Here is a 26,197-nt window from a genome sequence, read left to right as displayed (position 1 = left end):
AATAAATTATCATTGTTTTTTTTTTTTTAATCACTAAAACTAAAAACAAAAATAAAAGAACTTGGGAAATGTTCAAGGATAGAGAATATAGACAGACAAAAGCCCAAGTGAGTGTAAACTCAGGAAACAGGCATTTCTCCACTTGCCAGTTGGAAAGTTCATCCATTTATTACCATCCAAATGAAATCTTTTCAGCAGGGTCAAAAGGGCCTTTGTTTTGACATTTAATTCACTGGCGATGTATTTCCTACGTTAGGATGCAAAACACCTCTCACACTGCTTTTTCATTAATTGCCTTCATTTTTCAAGTTCCCTGTTTGATTTATAGTCAATTAAAAACACCCTCAAAAGCCATGACTCATGTATGTTAAGTACAAATATGATTAATGCAACACCACGCACTCCATGGATGGCCTGACCACTAGCAAGGTCATTGTCAAGGTGGCGTGACCAACCAGTGTCCTGGTGAAAGAAACCCATGGAGAAGGTGGCAAGCCAGGAGTCCAGGTCATGGACAATCTTGTACTAACTGTATCTATTCAAAACAAGGAAAAAGAGGTACTTTTTCTGTATTTTTTTAATATTACAGAGGAAGAATGAAACTTGGTTGTGAACAGAAAAAATATAATGCAACAGAAATTCTCTATCTCATCCAGGTTGATGAAAGTAGATAGGAAAATGAAGTGGCACATGTCCTTGATGTGTCACCATTGACATCAACAAAAACAATACACTAGACTGGAGAACACTGGATAAGAGCCAGGGGACTGGAATCCTGGGTTCAAATCCTGATGCTGCCAAATATGAGTGATATGACCTTCAGTAACTGTTTTGCCTAGCCCATCCTTAGTAACCTCACCTGTAAAATGGGCACATGAGAGTATTTTATCCCCTAAGGCCTGTTATGAGGTTCAAGGGGGCCCTCCACACTTAGAGAGTGCACAGTAAATGCCAGCTATGAAAGCCATGGATGTCACACTGGTCAACACTTGTGGTGAATTTACACATCCCAACATCTGTTCCCAAGGTATGCATACTTTTTACGTTTTCCAGAAGTGTTGTCTCTCTTCTTACTGTCAGCATGGGCATACAGCCCATCCTAAGGAAATCTCTTAAGACTTATCCCTGCCTCTCTAGAAAATGAACATACTGAAACTTCAGAAGAGTATGAGAAAAGTCAATAGCAAAAAAAGTAGTATCAGCTTAATGCATTTGATATGTAATTTCCCACTAAAATGAGGTAAAAAAGGACATTTGGCAAAACAAAATTTACTAAATTAAATAACTACCTTCTCTGCTGTAATTAGTCCTTATTCCTGTTTTGTTTTTTAGCGCCAAATAATCTTTTATTTTTTTAATTTTTATTTTTTTCCAAATGACCTTTTAAAAGAAAATTCTAGCCAAAGTAAATGGTAGTATTCTGCCTCTATCTCATCTCTTTGCTTGTTTTTTTTTTTCATGTCCAGGCTTGGAAAAATGTTAAAAAGTACAATCTCATCAATCCAAGATGATTAAAAAAAAAAATCTGGTCCACGAAGTTCAAATCCTAAAATCACTAATTTTTCCAGATTTTTAATGTCCATGATTTATCTTCTTTCAAGCCCAGATTAGATGGCCATTGTAAGGACATTGAACCTATCTAAGGTGAAGGATAACAGTAGTAACAAAAGCAACAGCAGCAACAATAGCAATACTGACAGTAATAATAATAGATCTTTCATTCATTCATAACTACGCTAAGCATTTTTCCATCAACAAGCATCAACTCTAAAAGTAAGGACTGCCATTATCCTCTTTAGATGAGATAATCCAAACTCAGAGGATTGGAATAACTTACTCATGGCCACACAGCTAATGTGACTGGTGAATAGCATATGAGCAGAAATTACATATGTCATTTTTGAGCTAAAGTGGTTAAACCTCTGGGGTGTCTTCCCCACACTTTTTCTTATCCCCAGCTCAGTGACATAGAATGACTAGAAGGCCCAAGATGGCAGGACCAAGTTGGAAGTAGCCTGAGTCCTCAAGTTCCTGCATAAAGAGCAGCCACTTGGAGTAGAACTACACAAGAGACCAGCCTGACCAGCATCCTCATGATGCGAATGAGAAAAAAAACTTTTATTCTGTTAGGTCACTGGGGTTGTTTGATACCAAGCCTATTCCAGCTAGTGCAAGTGTGTTATTAAAAGTGTAATTATATAGGTCGTACAAGTCAGGAAAAGACAGATGTTGGCTGTGGAGGATGCGGAGAAAGGGGAACACTCTTACACTCTTGGTGGGAATGCAAGCTGGTGCAGCTACTCTGGGAAACATATGGAGACTCCTCAAAGAGTTGAAAATAGAGCTACTCTATGACCTAGCCATCACCCTACTAGGTATTTATCCCAAAATACAAATGTAAGGGGCACCTGCACTCCAGTGTTTATAGCAACAATGTCCACAATAGCCAAACTATGGAAAGAGCCCCGATGTCCATCAGCGGATGAATGGGTAAAGAAGATGTGGTTCACATATACAGTGGAATACTACTCAGCCATCAAAAATGAAATCTTGTCATTTGCAACAACATGGATGGAGCTAGAGGGAATTATGCTAAGCAAAATAAGTCAATCAGAGAAAGACAATTATATGACCTCACTCATGTGGAATTTAAGAAACAAAACAGAGGATCGTAGGGGAAGGGAGGAAAAATAAAACAAGACAAAATCAGGGAGGGTGACAGGCCATAAGAGACTCTTAATCATAGGAAACAAACTGAGGGTTGCTGGAGGAGAGAGGGGTGGGGGGATGGGGCAACTGGGTGATGGACATTAAGGAGGGCACGTGATGTAACGAGCACTGGGTGTTATATAAGACTGATGAATCACTGAACTCTACCTCTGAAACTAATAATACACTATATGTAATTAACTGAGTTTAAATTAAAAAAGTGTAATTATACAAGTTGTAGTTTAGGTGAACTCAGGTGCAGCAATTTCTCTCTGTGTATCTGTGTGTGTGTGCGTGGTCCACGAAGAGTAATCCAGGAAGGATGAACAGTAAGAGGTAGAAAAGTGCTGATCTAATAGTGTCTAGATGGCCAATGGGGTGTCCTTTCTGGACACTGGAAGTTGGAGATATCTCCCATTAATAGAAGCTGGAGGGTCATGAGTATGGTTCCCCTTAGCTAACTCGATCATAGATCTCTCCATAGGCTAGGAAGATGTGTTTGAGCTGATGCAGCCAGGACAGAATAGTCGGTTCTGAAGTTTTGCAAAACACAAGATAGTCAGGGCTTATCACCTGGTCCTTTTCACTTCAGCTCAGTGACTGGTCAGTTTTCCAGGCCACTTATTCTTCTGAAGCCTGGGTGTCAGGTGGGAGGGTGTTACCAGCATCACTATTCAAATCTCATGGAGCCAAGATGATGGGTACCAGAATCACATGATTTTCATGTTGCAGAAGAAGCAACAATAGTAATCCATTAAGAGGATTCTGGGTGTTGGAGACCTCTACGGACTCCCTACCACAAACCCCTCAAAGTCCTCCCTGAGTCCAAAGGCTTTGAATGGATGTCTCCTGAGTTTCTGCCTTCCAAGCTGTCTTCCCCTTTCTTCTTGCACTTCTTATAAAAAAAAAATGGGAATAAGCACATCTTCCCAGCTCATTTTTCAAGACTGAGATGAAGGCAGGAAACTTTTGTCCAAGTTATCATGAGTTGGGGGCTTTGCATCACACTGTGAAAGACACAATGAAAGAGCTCCCCTGGTTACATTAGAAGAATAGTGGGATACCATGTTTTGATCCTAGAAGCTTGTTGAAAAATGGCCTTTTAAAGACGAAAGCAAGTCTAGTTAGTGGAAAGGAGAGTAGAATAAAGAGTTATTTGGATGTGAAGAAAATAAAAGGCTTTAGAACAACTGAAGGAAAGATGTGTTGGAGTGAACAGTGAATAAAATATTAGGGAAATAAAAGGAGTAGAGGTGACCATTAGTAACAGTTAAAGTAGAAAAAGATAAGTCATTGAGAATTGAGGATAAAGATGAAAAAGGATAAAAGGAAATATTACTGTCTGAACAAAGAGAGCAGGAAGCCGTGGACAGAATAAACATTTTCTATAGCCTGCTAAAAGCTGAACCCAAAATTGGTTGAATATAAGTCTGGGGTATGAGCAGATATACTGGGTCCATCAGGCAAAGAGACAACACTTTCAGACAATCTTACAGAATGGCGAAAAGTGTAGACATCCACTGATTGATTATGCGGTGTTTACACCTTCCGCAAGACAAAACTTCACAGTGATTGGAAACCAAAGCTCTTAAATTTTGCAAAGATAAAGCAAAACTGGAAAGTGCAAACACCATAAGTGGAGTCCAAGAGAGTTACTAGCCTGGTGTCTTTTAACCTCTTTTATTACCTAAAATATCAGCTTGTATGTATATGTCGCTAAAATAATCCTAACCATTTCTCGGATCTTGGCACGGTTCTTTTCCATTTTCATCCAGACATTAGCCTTGTATCAATATGGCCTTCATTCTCAGAGCACCCACCACTCAATGGTATTTTGGTTAATCACATTTTCAGAGATAGAAGGGTCTTGTGTTGAACCCTAGGGAAATGCATAAAAGAAATGGAGAAAGAGAGGGGAAGAAGGAGAGGGAGGGAGAGAGTAGGGGGAATTTTCTTTACCTGGGGGGAAGGCTCATCAATACTCAATACTCCAGGCTTTTGCTTTCCATTGCTATTTCTTCTGGAAATTCAGATTTTCCCAAACAATATTCAATAGGCATTCTCAAGTCTATGGAAACTTTCTTCTTCATTTAGGCACAATTAACCTTCTTCACAGGGTCTAACTCATAACAACCCATGTTCGTTGCTTTGAGATGAACTCAAAAGCACCAGACCAGATGTACTCTTTATATTTTTTTACTTTAGTAATACATATGAACCTAGAGTTTCACTGAGAGGGGGGCTAGTCAGATTTTGCTGATCCAACAATTTACATACAAATTCATATCTAAAATTTTAAATATCCTCAATTCCCATATCACTGACTTTTCCTGAACGTGCTATCATTGATAATCAACCCAGTTGCATTTAGCATTTACTAGCTTACACAGAACCAACAACCATAACCCACTTAATTACTTAGGGGATTTAAAAAAAACACAGACACACACAAAACTGTGATATTGGAATGTACAGTATGGTCTAGTTTAAATTAAAAAGATCCCCCAAAGTATGATTGTTTCCAGCTTCTCAGCGGTGAATTAAAAGCTGTTTGGTGTCGTGAAGATTACAAAAGCAATCACATTTATGGGCCTGCTTTGCATACCAACTCTATTAATTTCCATACTCAGGGTGCCTTCACATTTCCACCCATGTTAATATAGATGCCATTTGGGATAATCGCTTGCAAAAAAAAAAAAAAGAAAGAAAGAAAGAAAAGAAAAAGAAAAGGGAGAGAGAGAGAGAGGAGAAGAAGAGAGGAGATGAGACAAACAGATGAGAGGGGAGAAGAGCCAGAAAAAATGGTTCTCTTAAACAAAGTTCCCTTTGAAATACATCAATGCTGATAAATAGAAGAATCAAAAGACAAATAAGGGTTCCTGATGGCCTGACCCAGGAGTCACACTCAGGGATCAAATTAACACGAAATCACACATTGGAATTCACTTATTGTGCCAGTCCTGCACCTTGTCATTGCAGACTCTAATTGCCGAAATGATTTCATTGGTGTAATTGCATCAAGATGTTCATAGACTTCACCTTGGTTAGTTCCCTTGATGCTCAGCACTGCATCTTCATTACTGTGTTCCTTTCAACTCTTCAAATGTGTTCCAGCCTCACAGAACAATCTAATCAAGCAGGCTGGTTTTATTTTATTTTGTTTTGTTTTGTCTTGTTTTCCTTTTCTCTATTTTTTTTATTTTATTTTTTATAGATTTTATTTATTTATTTGACAGAGACAGCCAGCGAGAGAGGGAACACAAGCAGGGGGAGTGGGAGAGGAAGAAGCAGGCTCCCAGCAGAGGAGCCTGATGTGGGGCTCGATCCCAGAACGCCGGGATCACGCCCTGAGCTGAAGGCAGATGCTTAATGACTGCGCCACCCAGGCGCCCCTTGTTCTCCTTTTCTTTAAACACACCAGCCATAGAACACAGGAACGAAGGAGTGCGGTTAGCGTGGAAGGCAAGCCTGAGACCATAGGGGCAAATGCACAATTATCTTCCCTAAAGGGACCTGGGAGCATCTGACCAAATTAAACCACTGTTTTCATATTCTGCATTCCCAAATGTTAAAGAATGGTGCTCAAGAGCTTACAATTAAATGGTTAATTGTCTACCATCAATTTTAGATTCTCTTGTGCTAAAACTATGCTTGCTACGCATTTAGCAAAGCACTCCATGCCCTCGTAAAGATAAAACAATACGATACTGGCATTAAAAATAGGAAGAGGTTATGGGGTGCCTGGGTGGCTCAGTCGTTAAGCGTCTGCCTTCGGCTCAGGTCGTGATCCCAGGGTCCTGGGATCGAGTTCCACGTTGGGGTCCCTGCTCAGCGGGAAGCCTGCTTCTCCCTCTCCCACTCCTCCTGCTTGTGTTCCCTCTCTCGCTGCCTCTCTCTTTGTCAAATAAATAAATAAAATCTTTATTTAAAAAAGATAGGAAGAGGTTATAACCACAGTTCTGAGGGGAGCATATTTTAATTGGAATTTGGGGGGATTTGAGTTTACTCCACAAAATAGCCAGTAGAGGTTTTGAATCTTTCTGAAGAACCTCTTATTAGCCTTCGGAATAGGAGTTTTGAATTCCTATTACTAAACTTTTCCAGAAACCAACATCCCGCTGTCACCATTCTTTCGATCTAACACTATGCACAAGAGATCCCGGTAAAACAGCAATCCTTGGGAAGGCAATGGTTTTGCTCTCAGGGACCTACCCAGGGGAAATGGATTTAATTTCCTTTGCACAGAGTAGCACTCACGTTGGAGGCTGGTGGTCTCCTTTTCTGGGAGCAGTGAGGAAATGCTCACCAATGTGATAAAATCACAAAGAGATACACAACCACTTTATTCACCTCTCAGCTGACAAGGCTCTAATTCAAGAGCTTCCACCTGGGGTTAAGCAACAATATAAGAAAAATGATCAGAAAACACTTAGCTGAGGGAATACCACATCCTGAGACACATTCTTAGACACTGGTGAATTCAAATACAAGAACAGGCCCAAAGAATCATCAAGTGACATTGCTTACAGTTTAGAATCGCCTGGTCCTCGATGAACTGAGCTGGCTGATTGATATGGAACACTTTCTGCTGAAATCCAGGCGTGCAGTCCAAATCTTCTGCAGATGTTAGCAGCAGCACCTGAGAAAACCAAAGCCATCAATATTTTAACAGCGGCTTATGTGTTTGCCCTACTAACTTCTACCAAATCTGTGACTTTTAGAAATGAGCTGAGGTTTTAATTTCATTTCCCAAATGAAGAGGTAAGTTGATACTTCTCCTGTGGCTGCCAACAATTCGCTTTGGCAATGAGATTTGGAAAACACGCAAATGGGAACAGCTGCTGCAGTTTCCATCAAGTTGCTGTTAAAGAAATAACTTTGTCAGATTTTTACACCTGCTAAGAATCTCACCATGGTTTCTATGTGTGAAATTTCATTACAAAAACAGTCAATTTCATATGATGCCTGAGCTAAAACCAACTTCACTGTCATAGATGCAAAGGAGCAGTGCCATCTATAATGAGGAGGAAAGCAGAATATTCCACTGGAAATTATTTCCCAAAGGAATTCAGGGCCCACTAGACCGTCACAATCTAATATGGTGGCCATGAGCCACGCTCAGCTACCAAGTGTGTGAAATGTAGCTAGGCTGAAATTGTCAGTATAAAATATACCTTGGATTTTGAAGACTGAGTACCAAAAAGAAAAATAATGTAAAATATCTAATTTAATAATTTGTATATGGATTGCATGTTGAAACAATAATATTTTATAGACTGGACTAAATAGATATGTTGTTAAAGTCAATTTCAGCACTTTCTTTTTACTTTTGTAAGTTTGGCTACTAGAAAAATCTAAAATTTACAATTGCTTCCAAAAGCTCAGCTTTGTCTTTGCAAATTCTTGGGGTGCTTTATTTCGGAGTAAAAAATTTAGGCTCTATGTTTTGAAATATAAAAGTATGTGACACACTCTTGGACAAGGGATAATTTAGGAAGGTAAGAAATTAGTCTTGGGTTTAGAAGGCAAAGACTACAAGCCCTGTGAAGACAGGAGTTACCTCTTTTTCCCCAACTTTGATACCAAGCACCTACCGTATATGCTGGCACAGAGAAATGCTCCATGATACTTCAACATAAAACTACTAGCATTTTTCAACCTTTACTATATGGCGAGCACTATGCTAAGTTTGTTATATGCATCATCTTTAATCTCTACCGCAGCCTATGCTGTATTTAATATTTTATAGGATACATTTTACAGACAAGGGGCCTCACTTTCTAGAGAAGCTAACACATTTGCCCAAGATCATGCAGTTAAGGATGGGTGGGGTCAGAATCTGAATCCAGGCTTAAGCATCCTCTGATTGGATCACTGTCAGAGCTCCTCCCCAACCCCTTAGGCTTTCCATGTCACGGGGCAGGATTTTACATTTTTTTTGCCTGAGTTGTTGCTCTGAAACCTGGGGAAGGCGTTTTAACAGAGCACAGTGGCAGCAGAGAGTGTTTGGAAATTCCTATTCTCAGTAGCCAACCCTTGACCGTAACTGATGAGAATCAGTGCACAAACACCCCAGCTCTCTCACCCCTCAGCAGAGATATCTTGCAGGCAAGTGTTCTGTCTCCCTCTTTCCACATGCATTTCAACCCCAGCTACCCACAGTGGCATCTGGCTTGATAACTCACCTGCCATTCACTGTCTTTTCTTCCCTGGCTTATTTCCTCATCTCCTGTGGGTATTTTGTGACATCACCCTCCAAATAAAACTACTTACACTCAAATCCTTGACTTAGTGCCTGCTTCTTGGGAAACCAAATTTTGATATTAGGATGCAAACTCTTAACCACTGTACACAAGCTGTTGAAGAAAACTCATTATTATCCCCACCAACAAATTCAAAAGAATGCACGAAAGGTTGAAAGCCGTGGAACCAGGGCTTCTCTTTAAATACCAGCCCACTGAAATGCACTGAACCCCAAGGAATGAGAGCGAGAATTAATCTTTGGAGGTTCATGGTATGGTTGGACTGAGGAACATCAGAGAAATTGAAGTGGGTGAGTCATCACCCTGACCGACATCATCTTTCTAAAATCAAAGGGGTTAGGATACTATAGTTCCATATCGGAGCAGTTCTGCTTGTGAAACTTTCCCTTGCCTCCAGAGCAGGCTCTGGTTAGATTGCTTCCAAGGCAATCATAACGCTGACATCCCAAGTGGCACACACACAGAATGCAGATTTGGGACTCAGAATAATTTGCAGGCAATTCTGCAAGCAGAAAATCTATAACTGGCCAACGCTAATTCGGTTAAACAGCAAGTGGTCAAAGGCGGCCTCCAGGCACCCTGTGCCTACAATTATACTTTAACCTTCTAATCAGCTAATTCTGCCCTCAACCCCAGACCAGTAAACCAGTCATCCCCTAGGAACTAAGGAGATGCCATTTCTCTAGTGATCCTGAGCATAAGAATCCAGAACTGGTTGAGAAGGTGGTTGAGTGGAGCCCCTGTTCTTGTCTCTCTGCAGCCCCATCCCTGTCCTGATTTCTCAGCAGTCTCTATTCAGGATTCCTCTGGAGTCATAGAGGAAAAATAAAATCTTTTCCGACACCTGGCCATCCAGGAGGGTGAGAGTGGTGAGAGGACTCCCAGAGGCTCAGCTTTTATTTGTAAATTCTTGGGTCCCTCCACCCACCAAACTTAGAAGAGAAAAGCACGCAGCACTCTCCTGGGCAACGTGTGACTTAACAAAGTAAGAACTAGTCCCTCTTCCCTGCATTCATTCATTCACTTATTCCCCCAAACTTACTAATCTCCTGGGATTCAGCAAGCACTTTGCTAGGTGCTGTTCTGGAGCTTATACAGAAGCATAATAAGGCAGAAATTAGAAGCATAAACTCCAGAGGTTCAAATCTTAGCTCTGTCCTTTACTGACTGATAGTAATGGAAATATGGAGAATAAAATGTGTATTGAGAGTAGCTATATGGATTCAGCGGATGTTGCATCTAAAGCAACCACAATAGGGGTGCCTGGGTGGCTCAGTCAGTTAGGTGTCCAAGCCTCCCTGCTAGCTCACTCGAGTGCTCTGTCTTTCTCAAAAAAATTTTAAAAATTAAAAAAACAAAAAACAAAAAACACGAAACAACTAGAATAGCGTCCCACAGGGTAAGTGGTCAGCAAGTGTTAACTGTTAACGTGGACTAGAAAAGGTGACAGGCATTAACAAATCATAATTTAATTAATTAACTAGAATTTTCACTCGAGAGGAAATTATAGGTGTCTTTGAGAGCATGTAAAAGCCAGGGACAGGGCGTTTAACTTCATCTAGGGGGATCAGGGAAAGCAAACCCACAGAAGGGACATTTCCGCTTTGATCTCAAAGAGGGTCAGAATTAGCTGGATAAATGGAAAGGAACATAGTCTTGTCTTTTTTGCCAACACACTCTATGCTGTCACGTAACATCCTTTGTGTCTGTGTGGGTTTCATGTAACACATCTCTGAAAGTAGAAAATTGCATTTAAAAAAGAATCCAGACTAATTCAGGGCTTCCCAAAAGCTGAATGTGTGACTGGGTAATAGTGGTAGAATATACTACTTAGCGTTATTGCCCCTGGACTTTTTAGCAGGATTTCAGTAGTATCTGTACATGAAGATCATGGATACCCACTCTCCAATTTCAATCATATTGAGTTTGGTGGAAGAATATGAAGAAGCCGTCCTCATTGGTTTAAAAGCGAGTATTTGGACATTACTTCAAAACTAGGTTAAGCCCCTTCTCCAACATCATCAGATGTCACGATTATAAACATGCCACCTGGCCATACTTTTCTCCAAACCCTCTTTCACATTTCCAGAATATATGCTATGAACAACATTCTGGATTTATCTTTAATGCCTTAGAAAGAATGGCCTTCCTATATGGCTTTTTTGTTCATTTATGCATTTGCTTGCACCTCATAAACAACAGGCAACCAATACACCTTTGAAAGCTCAGCAGTGATCAAATTTTATGATCACCGAAGGATTTCTATTATTTGAAAATTACAATCAGCCTGCTTATGAAAGCAGATTCATGTACAGATAAACTATAAGCACAGGACACAATCACATTGGTTCTGTATGAATCCCAGTTTATTAGGTGCCATTTGCCAGCTGTGACCTTGGGTAAGTAACCTAAGTAAACTTCTGTGTCTCAGTTTCCTCAGATGGAAGTTGGAACAATAAGAGTGTCTTAAAGTTAGCATGAGGATTAAATGAGTTAATTGTTGGTAAGAGCCTTATGTCGTACCAGTCACACAGTAGTTGCTCAATAAATGTTTGCTATTATTATTACCATTGTTTCTATATATTATGTTTAAACCTATAGACACGATTCACTGATATTATATTCCCCAGGGTAGACATTGACAAATATCATCCAAATATTACTTTTTTTTGCTACTTTAACATTGGTCAGTGTATAGACTGTGCTCAGAAATATTCAAAGGGAAACAGCAGGGGCCTGAGTCAGGTAGAATGTGCAAAGTGGGGGTTATATCTTGGGGTCAGGTGCACAATGGAAAACATCAGTGCCTGTTGTGAGCTGAGTTGTGTTGCTTTTGCAGGACACAAGCATCCTTTAACATGGTAGCTCAGCGCTCCATCCTCTATGTAAGAGCCACTACCCTAAACGTACACACCGATAGCAAAGCCTTACGTCACACTCTTTATACCTGCTTCCTTTTTTAGCTTCCATTTCCTTGCTGCTGTCCAGAGCTTTCTTTTTTTAAAAAAAAGAAAGGGTTTATGTTTATCCTGACAGGTAGTGATTCACGAACATAGCCAACTTTGGAATTTGCTTCCAGAAAAATGTTTTTTTTCTGTCCCAGACTGCAGATTGCCAACTGGCAGCATATGGGATGGATGTGGCCAGCAGATTTGGTTAGTTTAGCCATAGCAGTCTATCATAAAAGTTAAATTATCATGTTATAAAGAGTGCACCTCTCTTGGCTGTCCTTGTCTGCACCATTCCCTGTATTATTGCTCCTACTCACTTGACTCAGTTACACACTTGTCTGGCCCCCAAGGCATCTGAATTTGCAATCCCCACTTTAGACTTTGGAAATAGGCTTTTCAAGCAAAGAACTCTCCTTGTTACAAGTCTCTAATTACTTGTCATAATAGTATCCATAATGGTGTACTCCTGGCTCTGTTGCAGTGATTTTGGCCACGTGACTAAGCTCTGGCCAACAGAAGGAGAGTAAAAGGATTTTCACCACTTCTCGACCTGGCCCCTGAAATGTCCTCTCTTCCCCATCAATGAAAACAGAAAGGAAGGACTTCCAAGATGGCGGAGTCATCCAATAAAGAGCTCAGAAATCAGTCCCTGATCAGAAGACAAGTACTTAGGAGAACTACCCAGCAAGGAAACTGCACATGCAGTGTGCAAACCCTTAAGATTTGGGGTTGTGTGTGTAAGCCAGCAGCTCACCTGGCTGACTATACACTAAATTTGGAAGGGACAAGCACACAGAGGGGCTTCTATACCATGGCATCACAAATACGCCCCAGAGGTCAGAAAGAAATATCAGGACTGAAGAAAAGCTTAACACAACTGTATTCGAAGTAGCCATAGCTAAAAAAGAGAAACTTCCTGCCATAAATAATTATCTCAGTGGGCAGTGAACAACCTCAGATCTCAACCTCTCTTAAGCCAGCTTCAAAATGGTATTTTCCAAGTGAACTCACTATTGTCTCCTGGCCCCTCGTTGTTTTCCTCTCACTGACTCACTGCTTTTTGCTATTAGCGTGGATGGACAGTTACTTTATCCTTGCCACAAAACACCTCTGGTTTACTCTTGTCAAAGTCGGCCTACTGGAATCAGTTTGGAGGAGCTTAGATTGGCAGGGAAGAAAGGCTACCAGCTCTGACTTGCAGGATATAAAAATGTTACAGCAATGAATTTTGATTGATTCTTTATCCTGCCAGAGTCCTCGAAGGGTTTATAAAGGCACCCTGCCTACAGGGAAAGCATGGAAAAAAGAGGTACTTTAAAGACACACATGGGCACTCCCATGTACACACACAAACATACATGCACACATACAGGGGCACATGTGGATACCCTCATGAGAGTGTTAACCACACTACCCTCAAATCTGACCTCCTGATCTTCCTGGGGTTTTACAGCCCCAGAAACACAGAACATCTGCCACTTTCTTGGCCATTAATGTAACTGACACTTAGAACTGATTCTGTGCTTCTTCTCTTTTTTCTTAGCAACTGTCCTTTCAAGTGGTGGGGCATTTTGATCTGCTGTCATAACAAAATAGTTGAGTTTATTTTTTTGCATTAATTCCCTTAGTCAGGGTTTAAAATTTCTATTATCTGCCAGGCCTTTGAATAGATGTTGGAGATAGAGAAATGGACAAAGCCCTTGATGAACTTATTATCTAGAAGGAAAGGCAGACTCAGGGGCAAATAATATTATATTATATTATAGTATAGTATAGTATATTTTCTATATATTGGGAATTAGGAAGTAGCTCAAAACAAAGAATCTTGAACTAGATTACCTGGGTTCAAATCCTAATTTTACCCCTTAGTTGCTGTGTGACCCTGGGCACGGTACTTAACTTCTCTGTGCCTTAGTTTTCTCATTTGTACAATATAGCCAGTAAGGTTATCTACCCTCATTGGTTTGTGAAGGCCAATGAGTTAACATAAAGCAAAAGGTTTAGGACAGGAACTGGCTCATAATAGGTGCTACATGCTACCAATTGTTGTTATTATTTATATTAGTATGGCGGATTATGTAAAAAGTGTTACGGAAATACAAAAGAAAGAACAACACACTCTTTGAATGAGAATAGGGATCATGTCATAGATAAGGCCATATTGGAGAGCTGGTTGACATTTTTCAAGTAGCAAAGTATAATAAAGAGCGTTCCATGCAGAGGTTTGGTAAGTGCAAACACCATCACAGCATGCCAGCTAAAGAAACAGGAAGCAATTTGGCAGGGATAACAAGCTCTGGGTTGTTTTCAAGATTATTTGAAAGTGTTTTGTCTTAAAGTAGGATTGAGTTGACCAGGCATGTCCTCCTTTAGTCTGGATAAAAGAGAGCCAAAAATAATTCACTCAATGAAATCACAATTTCTGTCTAAATGGAATTAACTCTTTACTATTAAGATTCCAGGATAACTCAACTAGACTCAATTGGTAAATTCTAAAAGAAAAATAGTTTTGTAAAAATTTTAATTAAAGCAATTAGGAAGACTTGGTTCGCTGGCCCTTAGTAGAAACTAGAGGCTGTACCTGCCCTAGAGTTGGTGGTATTTATAACTATTTATGAAATCTTAGTAATTAAATTAGGGGGTTTCAAATGCCAGATTAGACCTGCTTCCCTTAAATCAAATAAAGAAGGGAGTCCCTATATGAAATACTCATGGGTGAGACGAACTGTGTGCCAGGCACTAGAAGAGTTGTCTGATCTGGACATAAAACCCTAACCCCATGGAGACAACAGGTAGGAAACTAACTAGATGAAGAGATCTGGGGGCTGAGGATTCAGTCCAACAGAAGACAATGCCCCAGTCCATCAGCTCAGCCAGCCTCCCATCTCAGCCACTGCTACTGTGGACAGTTTCCTAAGAGCTCAGCCTTGTTCCGTAGAGTGTTCTCAGTCTCTTCACATTCTGCTGTGGAGCTCGCTCCTATGCTACAGGAGCCTGGTTAATGTGAGGTTGAGCAGAGCTGGGAAAGGTGGAGGAGCTAATGCTCCAGGGACAGCACTCAGTGGTGCCCTCAACACTGGGAAATGGCAGCCGGTTACATGTCCTAATTGCCTTCCTCCAGATGCACTCCTCTGAGAGACATCCCATGTGCCTTTCAGAGGTCTTGGTGGCTTAGCCCTTGCTGTCCACAGCAGTGACCTCAGTGACTTCATTACATTCTCTCTCTCTCTCCTCCCCTGCCTCACTTTCTTGCCCCTCATTCCTGCTTCCTGGGTCATCTCCCAAAGAAAATAACCTGTACCTAGCCCTTTGTCTCCAGCTCTGATTCAGGGGAATCCGAAATAAGATATGTTCCATGTATTACTTTCATATCACTGCTGTATCAAATTACCTCAATCTTAGTGGTTTGAAAAATATTTTATTCCATACAGTTCTGGGTATCAGAAGTCTAAAGTGGGCCAACAGGGCTGTGTTCCTTCAGCAGCGTCAAAGGACAATCTGTTTCCTTTTGCTCTCTAGCTCTCATAGGCTAAGTGTATCCTTTAGTGCATGGCATCCTTCCTCCATCTTCAAAGCCAGCAGCATAGCTTCTCTTTCTCTCTCTCTCTGTCTCTTTCTTCCATCATCATATGGTCTTCTGTTTCTGACTCTTCCTGCATCCTTTTTGTAAGAATCATTGTAATTATATCAGGCCCACCTGGGTAATCCAGGTAATAGTCACATGTTCTGGAAGTTAGGATGTGGACATTTTCAGGGAACTATTATTAAGTCTACTATAAACCATGACTAACTTCTATAAGGGAAGGGGAAAGTAATATAAATACAGTTTTAGTCCAAAATGTCCAGGAAGTATAGAAACAACATAAGTATCCATCCATGGATGAATGGATAAAGATTAAGTAAGATATATACTGTATACATTCCATATATACTATGTTCCATATATCATATCATATATTGCATATTATGGAATATTCATATATATATATATATATATATATATATATATATATATATATATATAACCTACATAGGAATAGAATATTATTTAGCCATGAGAAAGAAGGAAATCCTGCCATTGGTGACAACATGGATAGGCCTTGAGGGCATTATGCTAAGTGAAATAAGCCAAACAGAGAAAGACAAATACTACATAATATCACTTATACGTGGAATCTAAAAAAAAAAAAAAAAAAAGAAAAGAAAATCAAATTCATAGAAACAGAGAGTAGGAAAGAGGTTACCAGGCGCACAGAGGTAGGGGTGACAGGGATAGGTTGGTAAGAGGGTACAAATTTTCAGCTATAAGATGAATAAAATCTGAAGATGTTAGGTAAAACATAATGACTATGGTTGGTAGTGTGTGGTATGGTTGATGCTTACGGGAGGGTGGAAATCAGATGTTCTCACCAAAAAAAATAAAAACTTAAAAAAGGAAGGGATAGACACGTGAGGTGGTGGAGGTGTTAACTAACTAGATAACTAGATGGGGGAGGGCAATCCTCTCACAAGGTAACATATATGTGTGCTGGTTCCCAAGATGTACATTTCAAATATATTAAAATTTTGTCAATTATACCTCAGTAAATCTGAAATTTAAACAAACAAACAAAACTCTCAAAATGTCCACGGAGTCATCCCATAATCACCCCCATTCCTGACAATATTTACTTGTGAAATTAGGAAAATCTAAAGGAAGACCCCACTGAGGGTCGATAGTCACATATCCAGGCCTGATGTGTCAATTTAACAACTAGACTATGACCTTTTCTTGCCTAGAAATAATTATCAGATCCTGCCTGGCCTTGCTGTGAAGTGGAACATTTTATTCTAACTGTGCAACTCTCAACACTTTCTTCTCTGCCAGACATTAGACAAGATGTCAGATTTGTCATCACACCGGAAGGTTTTTATTAATTATCTTTCAGAGGCAAAGTCCTTTTTGTAATTTATTTTTTCACACCAGGAAAATTCTTCTATTGAACTAAATGTCTATCTTGTTAAATTGTTTTTTCTGCTAAAGGTTCGCTTTCAAAAGTTCCAGAAGAAAAGAAATAAACCCAGCAAAATTTGGTGTTGAAGTCAAGGAATTGATTATGTTAAGCAGAATGCCGCATAACCTCTCTCGGGATAGAGTGTAATGTGCATCTTTTCTTTAAAATCTAACTGCCTAGGGGCGCCTGGGTGACGCAGTTGGTTAAAGTGTCCGACTCTTGGTTTCGGCTCATGTCATGATCTCAGGGTGGTGAGACTGACCCGCACGTTGGGCTCTACACTCGGTGCAGTCTTTTTAAGATTCTCTCCCCTGGCCCCTCCCTACTGAGCTTGCACACTCTCTCTCTCTAAAAATAAATAAATAGATCTTTAAAATCTAACTGCCTAATGTGTAGTTAAGATAAAAATGTGTCCAAACTCTTGGTTGCCTGAATCAGAAGCAATTGCAATGGCTTCTCTACTTGTCAATTAATCATATTCTTAAGGATTCAACCATTGATGTAAGTAACATTTATTGAGGGCCTACTACCTGTCAGTGCCAAGATATACAAAAATGAGTAAGACACGGCTACTACCCCTTAGGAACACAAAGCACAACAGGAAAGAGCAGTATGTAAACACATACTTTAAAAACACAATTAAAAGTATAGGAATGCAGTACGTAACCCTGTAGAAATAGTAAAAAGGAGAACACAGTTGGCTCAATGCTAGGGCACCAGGAGAAAGATCCCTAGAGAAACCACTGTCTTAGACACATCAATTTAGTAGATTTTGCTTGTATACCCTTATATTTTATTTTCTTTCTTTATTATTTTTTTATAATTTTTTATATTATATTAGTCACCATACAGTACATCCCTAGTTTTTGATGTAATGTTCTATGATTCATTACTTGCGTATAACACCCAGTGCACCATGTAATACGTGCCCTCCTTAATACCCATCACCAGCCTATCCCAATCCCCCACCCCCCCTCCCCTCTGAATCCCTCAGTTTGTTTCCCAGAGTCCACAGTCTCTCATGGTTCATTCCCCCTTCTGTTTACCCCCCTTCCTTCTTCCCTTTCTTCTCCTACTGATCTTCCTACTTCCTATGTTCCATAAATGAGTGAAACCATATGATAATTGTCTTTCTCTGCTTGACTTATTTCGCTTAGCATTATCTCCTCCAGTCCCGTCCATGTTGCTGCAAATGTTGTGAAATCATTCTTTTTGATGGCTGAGTAATATTCCATTGTATATATGGACCACATCTTCTTAATTCAGTCATCTGTTGAAGGGCATCTCAGCTCCTTCCACAATTCAGCTATTGTGGACAATGCTGCTATGAACATTGGGGTGTTATGGCCCTTCTCTTCACTACGTCTGTATCTTTGGGGTAAATACCCAGTAGAGCAATTGCTGGATCATAGGGTAGCTCCATTTTTAACTTTTTAAGGGACCTCCACACTGTTTTCCAAACTGGCTGTACCAACTTGCATTCCCACCAACAGTGTAAGAGGGATCCCCTTTCTCCACATCCTCTCCAACATTTGTTGTCTCCTGCCTTGTCAATTTTTGCCATTCTAACTGGCGTAAGGTGGTATCTCAATGTGGTTTTGAAAACCCATGGAATCAGCCTGAGACGCAGGAAGATACATCTGGATCTCTATCCTTATATTTTAAACAAAAGAAGATGCACAGTGAGAAGGACTACGAATGATCGATCCCTGAACTGCCTCTTCATGCTGCTACCAGTTATTACTCAGAAGGACTCAGATGTCTCAAGACTGAGCTACCCTGCTATTGAAAAAATATTCCTAAAGTATTCGATAACCACTTTGTTTTTAAAAGGCAAAACTTCTTGAGGAGATAGAAACTAGAAAATAATTTAATATACAACTTTTCTTCTGCTTCATATTTCTATAGTAGTAAGCAAGATAGTAATATAATGTCTAAGTGGAACATGAGGTGGCCTCAGGTTTCAAGGAAGAAATACATGGAGGCCTTCCAGCAGTGAGGAATACCCAGGGGAGTTCTCATAAGTGTTTAACAATTGGCTCTCCAATAAAGAAATGCCTTGATTTATAATCTTTGCTAATTTCCATGGTGCAGATACTTCCATCATGGCCAATTCTGAGTTACCAATGTGGTCACTGCATACAGAATTGGGAAGAGATATGCACAATTGGCTCCCATGAGCTAAGCAGCTCCAACATAGATCTAGTATGCCGGTTCCTAATTCTGGGTAGTGGGCTAAGAACTTGCTAGGATTCTTGCAGGGTCTTTATGACTATGAACCACCAGGACACCAAGGAGAGCTTCCTTCTTTCCCATGATGACACTTCGTAATCAAGGATGGGGTTACACTACATATGAGTTAAAACAGCCTGGAAAATCCTTACTAATGGAGCAAAACGGCCCACCATAATTCGGTTTTTTAGTAAGAGAAAATGCAATGAATCCTTGATTCATGACCGTGTGTTATTTAAATATTGCTTTTGATGTTTTATCCAGAATCCTAGCTCGAATGATCGGAGATAATCCTGCCTTCTGACATAATTAGGGAGCTGCTGCTTTGCTAAGCTGGAGGATAATCAATTTGACCTTGAAAGTTTGTCTATAGTACTACTAATGTTCGGAACACAGATGTGGCAGCCACACGAGAGCCTCCCTCGATAGTCAAACATCAGCTACAGACTTTGTTACAAGGACAAACAGGCTCTACCAGAGAGGGTGCAGACTCTGATGGCCAGCAGATCCCATAAGGCCACTGTATCTGTGAGATGGCCTTTAGTTTATGGATTAATTGCTAACATTTAAATATCAAGGATTTTCACTAAGTACTTGGGTTTGAGGCAGTGCTGGCATTAGAGTCAAACATTCTCCTGATGGGCAGAACCTCATCTCCAGATGACCACAGTCCATGCCGCTCCCTCCGTGTCCCCCAGCAGCAAGTACCATTTGCCTTTTATTATCTCAGTTGTGCTGTCAGTTTCCTAAATTAATCTTAAAAGTGATGTTTGGTTTGCATTCCTGTCTTTACATGGATTTTTCTGATACCAAGACCTCTTCACTCTTTTACATTACCTTCCGGGCCTTTCCCAGCACCTGAGCTTCCATTCTTCATTTACTAATATTCCTAGGAAAAGAGTCTCCCTTGAATGGGTTGCAGAGAAATTATCTTTTACAGTGAAACCACCACCACCATAAAAAAAAGTGTACAGTATTCTCCTCTTGAAACTACTTTCATATTTACTGTCTTCTGGATTCTGGGGAGCTGAATCAGCCTGCTCCGTTACTCAAGTTCATATATTTTTTTTTTTCAGAGCATCAGGCCCTTCCTCTTAGCTCATTTGCTCAAAGGCACAAACTTTTTACGATGATAAAAATGGCTTATTGCCGGTCTCCAAAGATGGAGGACGCCCCCTCCCTCGGCTTCACTGCAGTGTCAAATGAACACCCTTCTCTCTAATCTCTACAACAGGTAGGAAGCCTCTTCAACTCGCTCCTCACTAAAAACAAACAAGAAAGGTATATGTAGATAGAAAAATATGAACTCATGAACGCCTCCCTTTATCATCACTGCATTATACTTAGGTGTGGATAAGCCAGTCTGTGTTCTCCATCAAGCAAACATTTGTCAGGTTTTGAGCTGAGAAGAAAGAAAACAGCTAAGCCAAAATAGTTTGAGGACATTATATTTTTTTCCCTCATGTCTATTTGAGTCCACAAGTTCAATTACCTGAAATTTCATGAATCAGTCCTTGGGATATTTTCATCTCAAACTGGATTAATGTAATAGTGAAAGTTTCTGCTAATCCTACTGCTCTTTCAAAGTAAGTTTGATTCTTCTTAGGAAAAAAAAAATGTATTATCTCCCCCATAGTAAAATTTACAGAAGAGATCTTCTTCAAAAATTATGCAGTACAAAGTACGGTCATGTGAAAGGCTTCCGCACTAGGCTGGGAGGCTAAACTATAGTCTCCCTAGGTAGATGTCAGCTGCAGACTTTGCTCTCAGGGCAAATAAGCTCAAGAAGAGAGGGGCACGTTGTGAGGACTATAAGCCCCATTGAGCCCCTGTATCTGTTACATGGCCAGCAAGGTAAGCCTCCAAGTGGGAGGTTCTGGGGTTGGGACCAAAGCCATGGAAAAGAGACTGGGGAGGAGGGAGAGCCGGGTCCCTGTTCAGGTAACCAATCATCCCAGGGTTTCTGGAACTATCTGGGTTTAGCACTGAAAATCCCATATCCCAGGAAACCCAGTCCCAGGTACCCTAGCCCCAGCAGGAAATTGAGCCATTGAAGGAGAAAGGGATATTGGAACTAGCAATGTATGGGCAAGGTTGAAGAGAAGGGGCACAGGCATAGGAGAGCACCCTGGTAAGAGGGGCACCTTTATTTCACCCAAGCCTCAAGGTCCAGGAGGGAAGATGGTTTCCAGACACAATGTTCGCTGAGAGGAGCTGTGACCCCCGGTGGACAAACAGAGCAGCCTGTGGAAACCTACTCTCCTTCCATCTGAGCTCTGTCCTAGTCCACCACTGGCTCAACCCTTCATTGGTAAATCATAGCCCACAGGCCCAGTCCAGCCTACTGCCTGCTTTTGTAAATAAGGTTTTATTAGAACGTAGCCATGCTCACTGATTTACCTATTGTCTTTGCTTTCACACTACGGTAGCAGGGTTGAGTGTTTTGTAACAGAGACCTTATGCCATGCAAAGCCTAAAATATGTATTATCTGGTCCTTTCGGAAAAATTTTGCAGACCCCTGGGCCAGAGGGCAAGATGGAAAAGGATAGGGAGCGGACCAGGAAGGGCCAACAAAGCTGCTCCGCCAATCCTTGCCTGTGATGCCAGTCACAAATACCGAGAACTACTGGAGAATCTAGGCCAACATGTTGAAAACAGACGTCCGTGATTGCCGTGAGTATAAACAAACCCATGAGCTTCTTAAGCAGCCTTCCGTGAACTAGCCCTTTTTGAATTAGGCTCCTGCCGAGAAGGTGCAATTGTGGAAAGATGGGATTTAAAAAGCCCAGTGGCACTGAGCCTCTTCATGATATTTTTTGGGTCAATTTTCTGTAAGTTCAATATTTACCAAAAAAAAAATTTTTTTTTTAACTTCCAAAGAAAATACTTTAACAAATGAGAAGGATGTGGAGGTTTTGCTCTTTGGGATAAAGAAGAATTAAATGTTTCATAGTAATTATCAATACCCATGTGATAAATATTAAATGAGCACCTACTATCTGCTAGTTCTGCGCTAGACATAGGAGACGACATAATAAGGAAAACATACATTTTTCTGCCCTTACAGAACTTAATTCCAGTAGAGGAAGTACTAATGAACAAATAAGAAACAAGTACAGAGGATCATTTCAGAGTGATACACGCCATAGAGAAATTGAAACCGAATGATGGGGTAGGAGGAAGGGTGTTCAATGGGGGACGGGAAAGTGCTTTAGTGAGGAGAATGCTGAGGAGTTGGTCACACCACGGTCACTGCAAGAGCTTTTGAGCACTGGACACAGAGGCAGTGGCAAGCACTAAGGCAAGGCTTTGCTGTAGGGATATGCCCAGCACTGGGAGGAGGGAGCCTGGAGGGCATCATGGTGGATGAAGACAGAGGTAAGAGAGGCCTTCTGGCCTATGATGCTGCACACAAAAGAGTTCATCTAGCCGGACCTGGACTTCAGCCTTGCAATGGCCTGCTTGCAAGTTTGGCCTTTGACTTAAATCTGGAAACTTGGATTTTAGGAGGGCTCCCGCTACGCTAACTGATAAGGCTGTCTTCCTGTGCCTAAACTTTTTGCACAAATATTGTGTTTCATGCTAAGTACCTCTTCCTTCCAGGAGCCTGGATCTTTGTCCCATACCAGGCAGAAGGTGCATGTGTGACCAGCCCCTAGTAAAACCATGAGCACTGAGTCTCTAATGAATCTTCCTGGTTGACATCATGTCACACATGCCAGTGCAGCTCATTCCTGGAGTGATTAAACACATCCTCTACTAGGAGAAGAGCCTTCTGCCTCAATTTCCCCAGACTTCAGCCCTTGCACCTTTTCCCTTTGCTGATTTTGCTCAGCAACTTCTCCCTGTTATAAATCTTAGCCATGAGTACATGCATATCCTGAGTCTTATAGGTTCTCCTAGCAAATCATTGAGCCTGGAGGTGGTCTTGGGGTCTTTGTGTCCCCTGACGCAAATAGCAGATCTGTATTTTATTTATTTTCTTGGTGCCAAAACCCAGGGGAAGCACTTTACATGGACTTTCCCATGTAAGCCTCGCCACAACGCTCTGAGATTGGCAACCCCCCTTCCCACCATCATCACCACCATTTTAGAGCTGAATTTAAGAAGATCCAGAGTTTCTGTACCTGGCTCAAGGTTACCCAGACAAGTCTGATGAAAAATCCAAGTAGACTAACTCCCAATCCTCTAGTTTGCCCTCTGGGCTCACCCACGGCACACACCCAGCCTGCAGGAAACTCAGGGATATTTCTGTATATTTGTTTGACTTCGATCACAATGGGTTGCCCATTTTAAGACTTTAATCTGTTTTATCATGAGATGCTCTAGCAAAGCTCATTCAAGCTCCACCTCCTAATCTTGATAGTGAATTTGAGCCTTTGTTGTAAGAAAGACTATTAAGATTTGGCAATAAGATTTTTCAAGGGTGATAAATATCCTTTTAAAGGCACTGCATATCCATTGACTGAATAACTCTGTCCTAAAAATGAAAGTCACACTTGGAGAATGGAAGGGTGGGTTATGAAAATGCAAATTGGAATGACTTTATTGGCTGAGTTGAATTCAGCTCGTCTACTCACAAAGAAATATGAGTTGGGGAGGGCCCCCCCCCCCGACTCAGCCAAGTCTGAGGTGTTATAGAACTCAGGGATTCAGCATCAGTGCCCTCATAATAGAGTGTGATGTCTGCTGTTCAAAGTCAGCAGCAGAAAATACCAAAATGCTATCATTTCCATTACCTGGAACTTATTTGTATTATTTAAAAAAAAAAAAAATCTCTTTAGGCCTGACCTCGTTTGTCATCAATATTCCTCAAAGTGGGTTACATATACCACTGTGGTATGAGATAATTTTAGGTGGTATACTCAGAGGACAGATGAACATTTTTTTTATTTTAATAATTGTGTCTTTATTTTAATGCTTACCTCCTATTGATAGTAAGCAATATTGATTTTCTACTTAGGGTAATGATAGAAAATTTCTTTTCTAAATATATGGGTACCAAATAAACTGATTTAAATAAAAGTTAGTAAACACTAAAGAGAATGTGGTTCCATTAAAAAAAAAGAATTATATAAAAGATTTAAGTTGGAGAAAACCCTAAACTAGGTAACTTGTCTGGGAAGGTATGCAGACAGGGAATTTCAACCAGAGGCAGAGAGAATGATATGAGGGTAGACGTCAGTCAGAACCAAAAGAAAATAAAGCCATACTATCTTTTAGATGTGTGGTTCTCAAAGTGTGGTCTCTGACCCAGCACCTTTTGTGTGACCAGGGAGCTTGTTAGAAATGCAGGTTCTCGGGCCCCACCCCAGACCCTCTGAGTCAGAAGTTCTGGAGGTGGGACCCGGCAATCTGTGTTTCACAAGCCTTCTGGGTGATGCCAATGCCCAGTCAGTTTGAGAACCACAGCATGAAATGATTTGCTATTCAATCACTCATTTATTTAATAAACGCAAATGAAGCATCTTCCATAGCCAAAGCTCATATTTGTACTCAAAGCCCCAGAAAGGCTCAAAGGAAGAAAACACTTCCAACATTTTATTAAAGACGCATGACATATGCTGTGACTGACTCATGGCAACTGCTGATGAGCAGGGCCTGAGCGAATGAGGCTCTGCTCAGGGCTTCGAGTGTGATGTCCCAGAGTGTTTGCAGGGGAGACTTTCTGGTGTGACCAAGACATATATTCCTTTTATTGTCATAGACTGATAGAGCTGATGAAACTCTGGCCAAGAATTAAATGTCCCCTGTTTGCTGGAGGCAAGCATGCATATAGATTGATCATCACAGCAAGGCAGTTCCAGCCTCCTCCTGTGTGTGAGCTGAGACCTTCTGAGCCGGTCTTCTATCTGGAGACCAGGGGTGAGGAGGCCACCAATCGGCTCTGCCATGGCACAGCGTTTCCCCACAATCTAGGATCCTAGGGATACCCAGCTACTGCCCCTTGTGGGTCAGCTAACCAGCCATGGGTTCAGTAACGACAGAGCTAGAGTAAGGGCAGGAAGAGGATTGTTTTATCTGATTGAGGGATAAGGAGACTGGATTCACTATCCCCGGAAAATCTGTCATGGCTTTGGACACAGCCCCTGCGTCTCAAGGTGGGGCAGCTGTGGATTTTAAATCCAGGTGCCATGTGACCTTGTAAAGAGAAAAGAAACTGAAATTTACACAGCGCAGTGCTTTCTCTGTGAATGCCTGGAGGAGCATAAATTGATTCAAACTCAATAGGGTTTTCCGCTGTCCAATACAGAAGCCTCATGGGCCTGTAGGATGTGCTGGAAGTACACAGTGCACACTGGATCTCAAACACTTGGTATGAAAAACTAATGTTAAATATTTTATTTGTAACTTGTATATTGTTCACATGTTAAAATGATACTACTATGGATATGCCAGGTTAAAGAAAACACGTTACAATTAATGTTACCTGTTTCTTTTTACTTCTATTCATGTGACTACCAGAAAATTTTAAGATCTGAATGTGACTCAGATTAGATTTCTACTGCAGGTGCTGCTCCAGAGGAGGACTCTGTTAACTCTTTCTCAAAAGGCCACGTAATAAACACTTTAAGCTTTGTGGACCAATAGTCGAAATTGAGGACATTATGTAGGTACTCATAAAACCATTTAAAATTAGCCCATTTAAAAATGGAAAAACTGTTCTTAGCCTGTGGCTGTATACAAACACGTGGCAGGCTGGATTTGACCCCCCAGATCACTGTTTCCCGAACTCTGCTCTAGAGCACGACATGCCTCAAAACATCTAATGTTCAGCCCCATGGACCCAGCAGTCCACTTCTGTGGGGCTGACTGTTTAAGGGCAAATTTACTGGGTGAGCGACAGCCCTGAGCACACAGGCCCATATCCAAGGTTGTTCAGCTGCAAAGAGGTGAGGTGGGACTTGAACCCGGGGGACTCCGAAGTTCACATTCTTCATCACCATGCTTTACTGATGAAAGATGCCTTTTTATTTTCTTTTCTCTGTGTTTTCGGGGGTCTTTCTTAAGTCTGTATAACAATGTCAGATAGCCCTGATACCATGC

The 26,197-nt window shown here is 40.9% G+C and overlaps 1 protein-coding gene across 2 annotated transcripts in view; it reads right to left on the bottom strand.

Annotated features, from left to right (window-relative positions):
- CDH13 (cadherin 13) overlaps nt 1–26,197 on the bottom strand; it is a 984,509-nt gene that overhangs the window by 757,062 nt on the left and 201,250 nt on the right. For both annotated transcript variants that reach the window (XM_026495318.4, XM_057314677.1), the window contains exon 2: nt 7,237–7,348. In XM_026495318.4, the coding sequence (XP_026351103.2) occupies nt 7,237–7,348 (112 nt within the window). The remainder of the gene's footprint in view (nt 1–7,236; nt 7,349–26,197) is intronic.

This window comes from Ursus arctos, unplaced genomic scaffold, assembly GCF_023065955.2.
Source record: "Ursus arctos isolate Adak ecotype North America unplaced genomic scaffold, UrsArc2.0 scaffold_19, whole genome shotgun sequence".
NCBI lineage: Eukaryota > Metazoa > Chordata > Mammalia > Carnivora > Ursidae > Ursus > Ursus arctos.
This window is presented reverse-complemented; position numbering and strand designations above follow the sequence as displayed.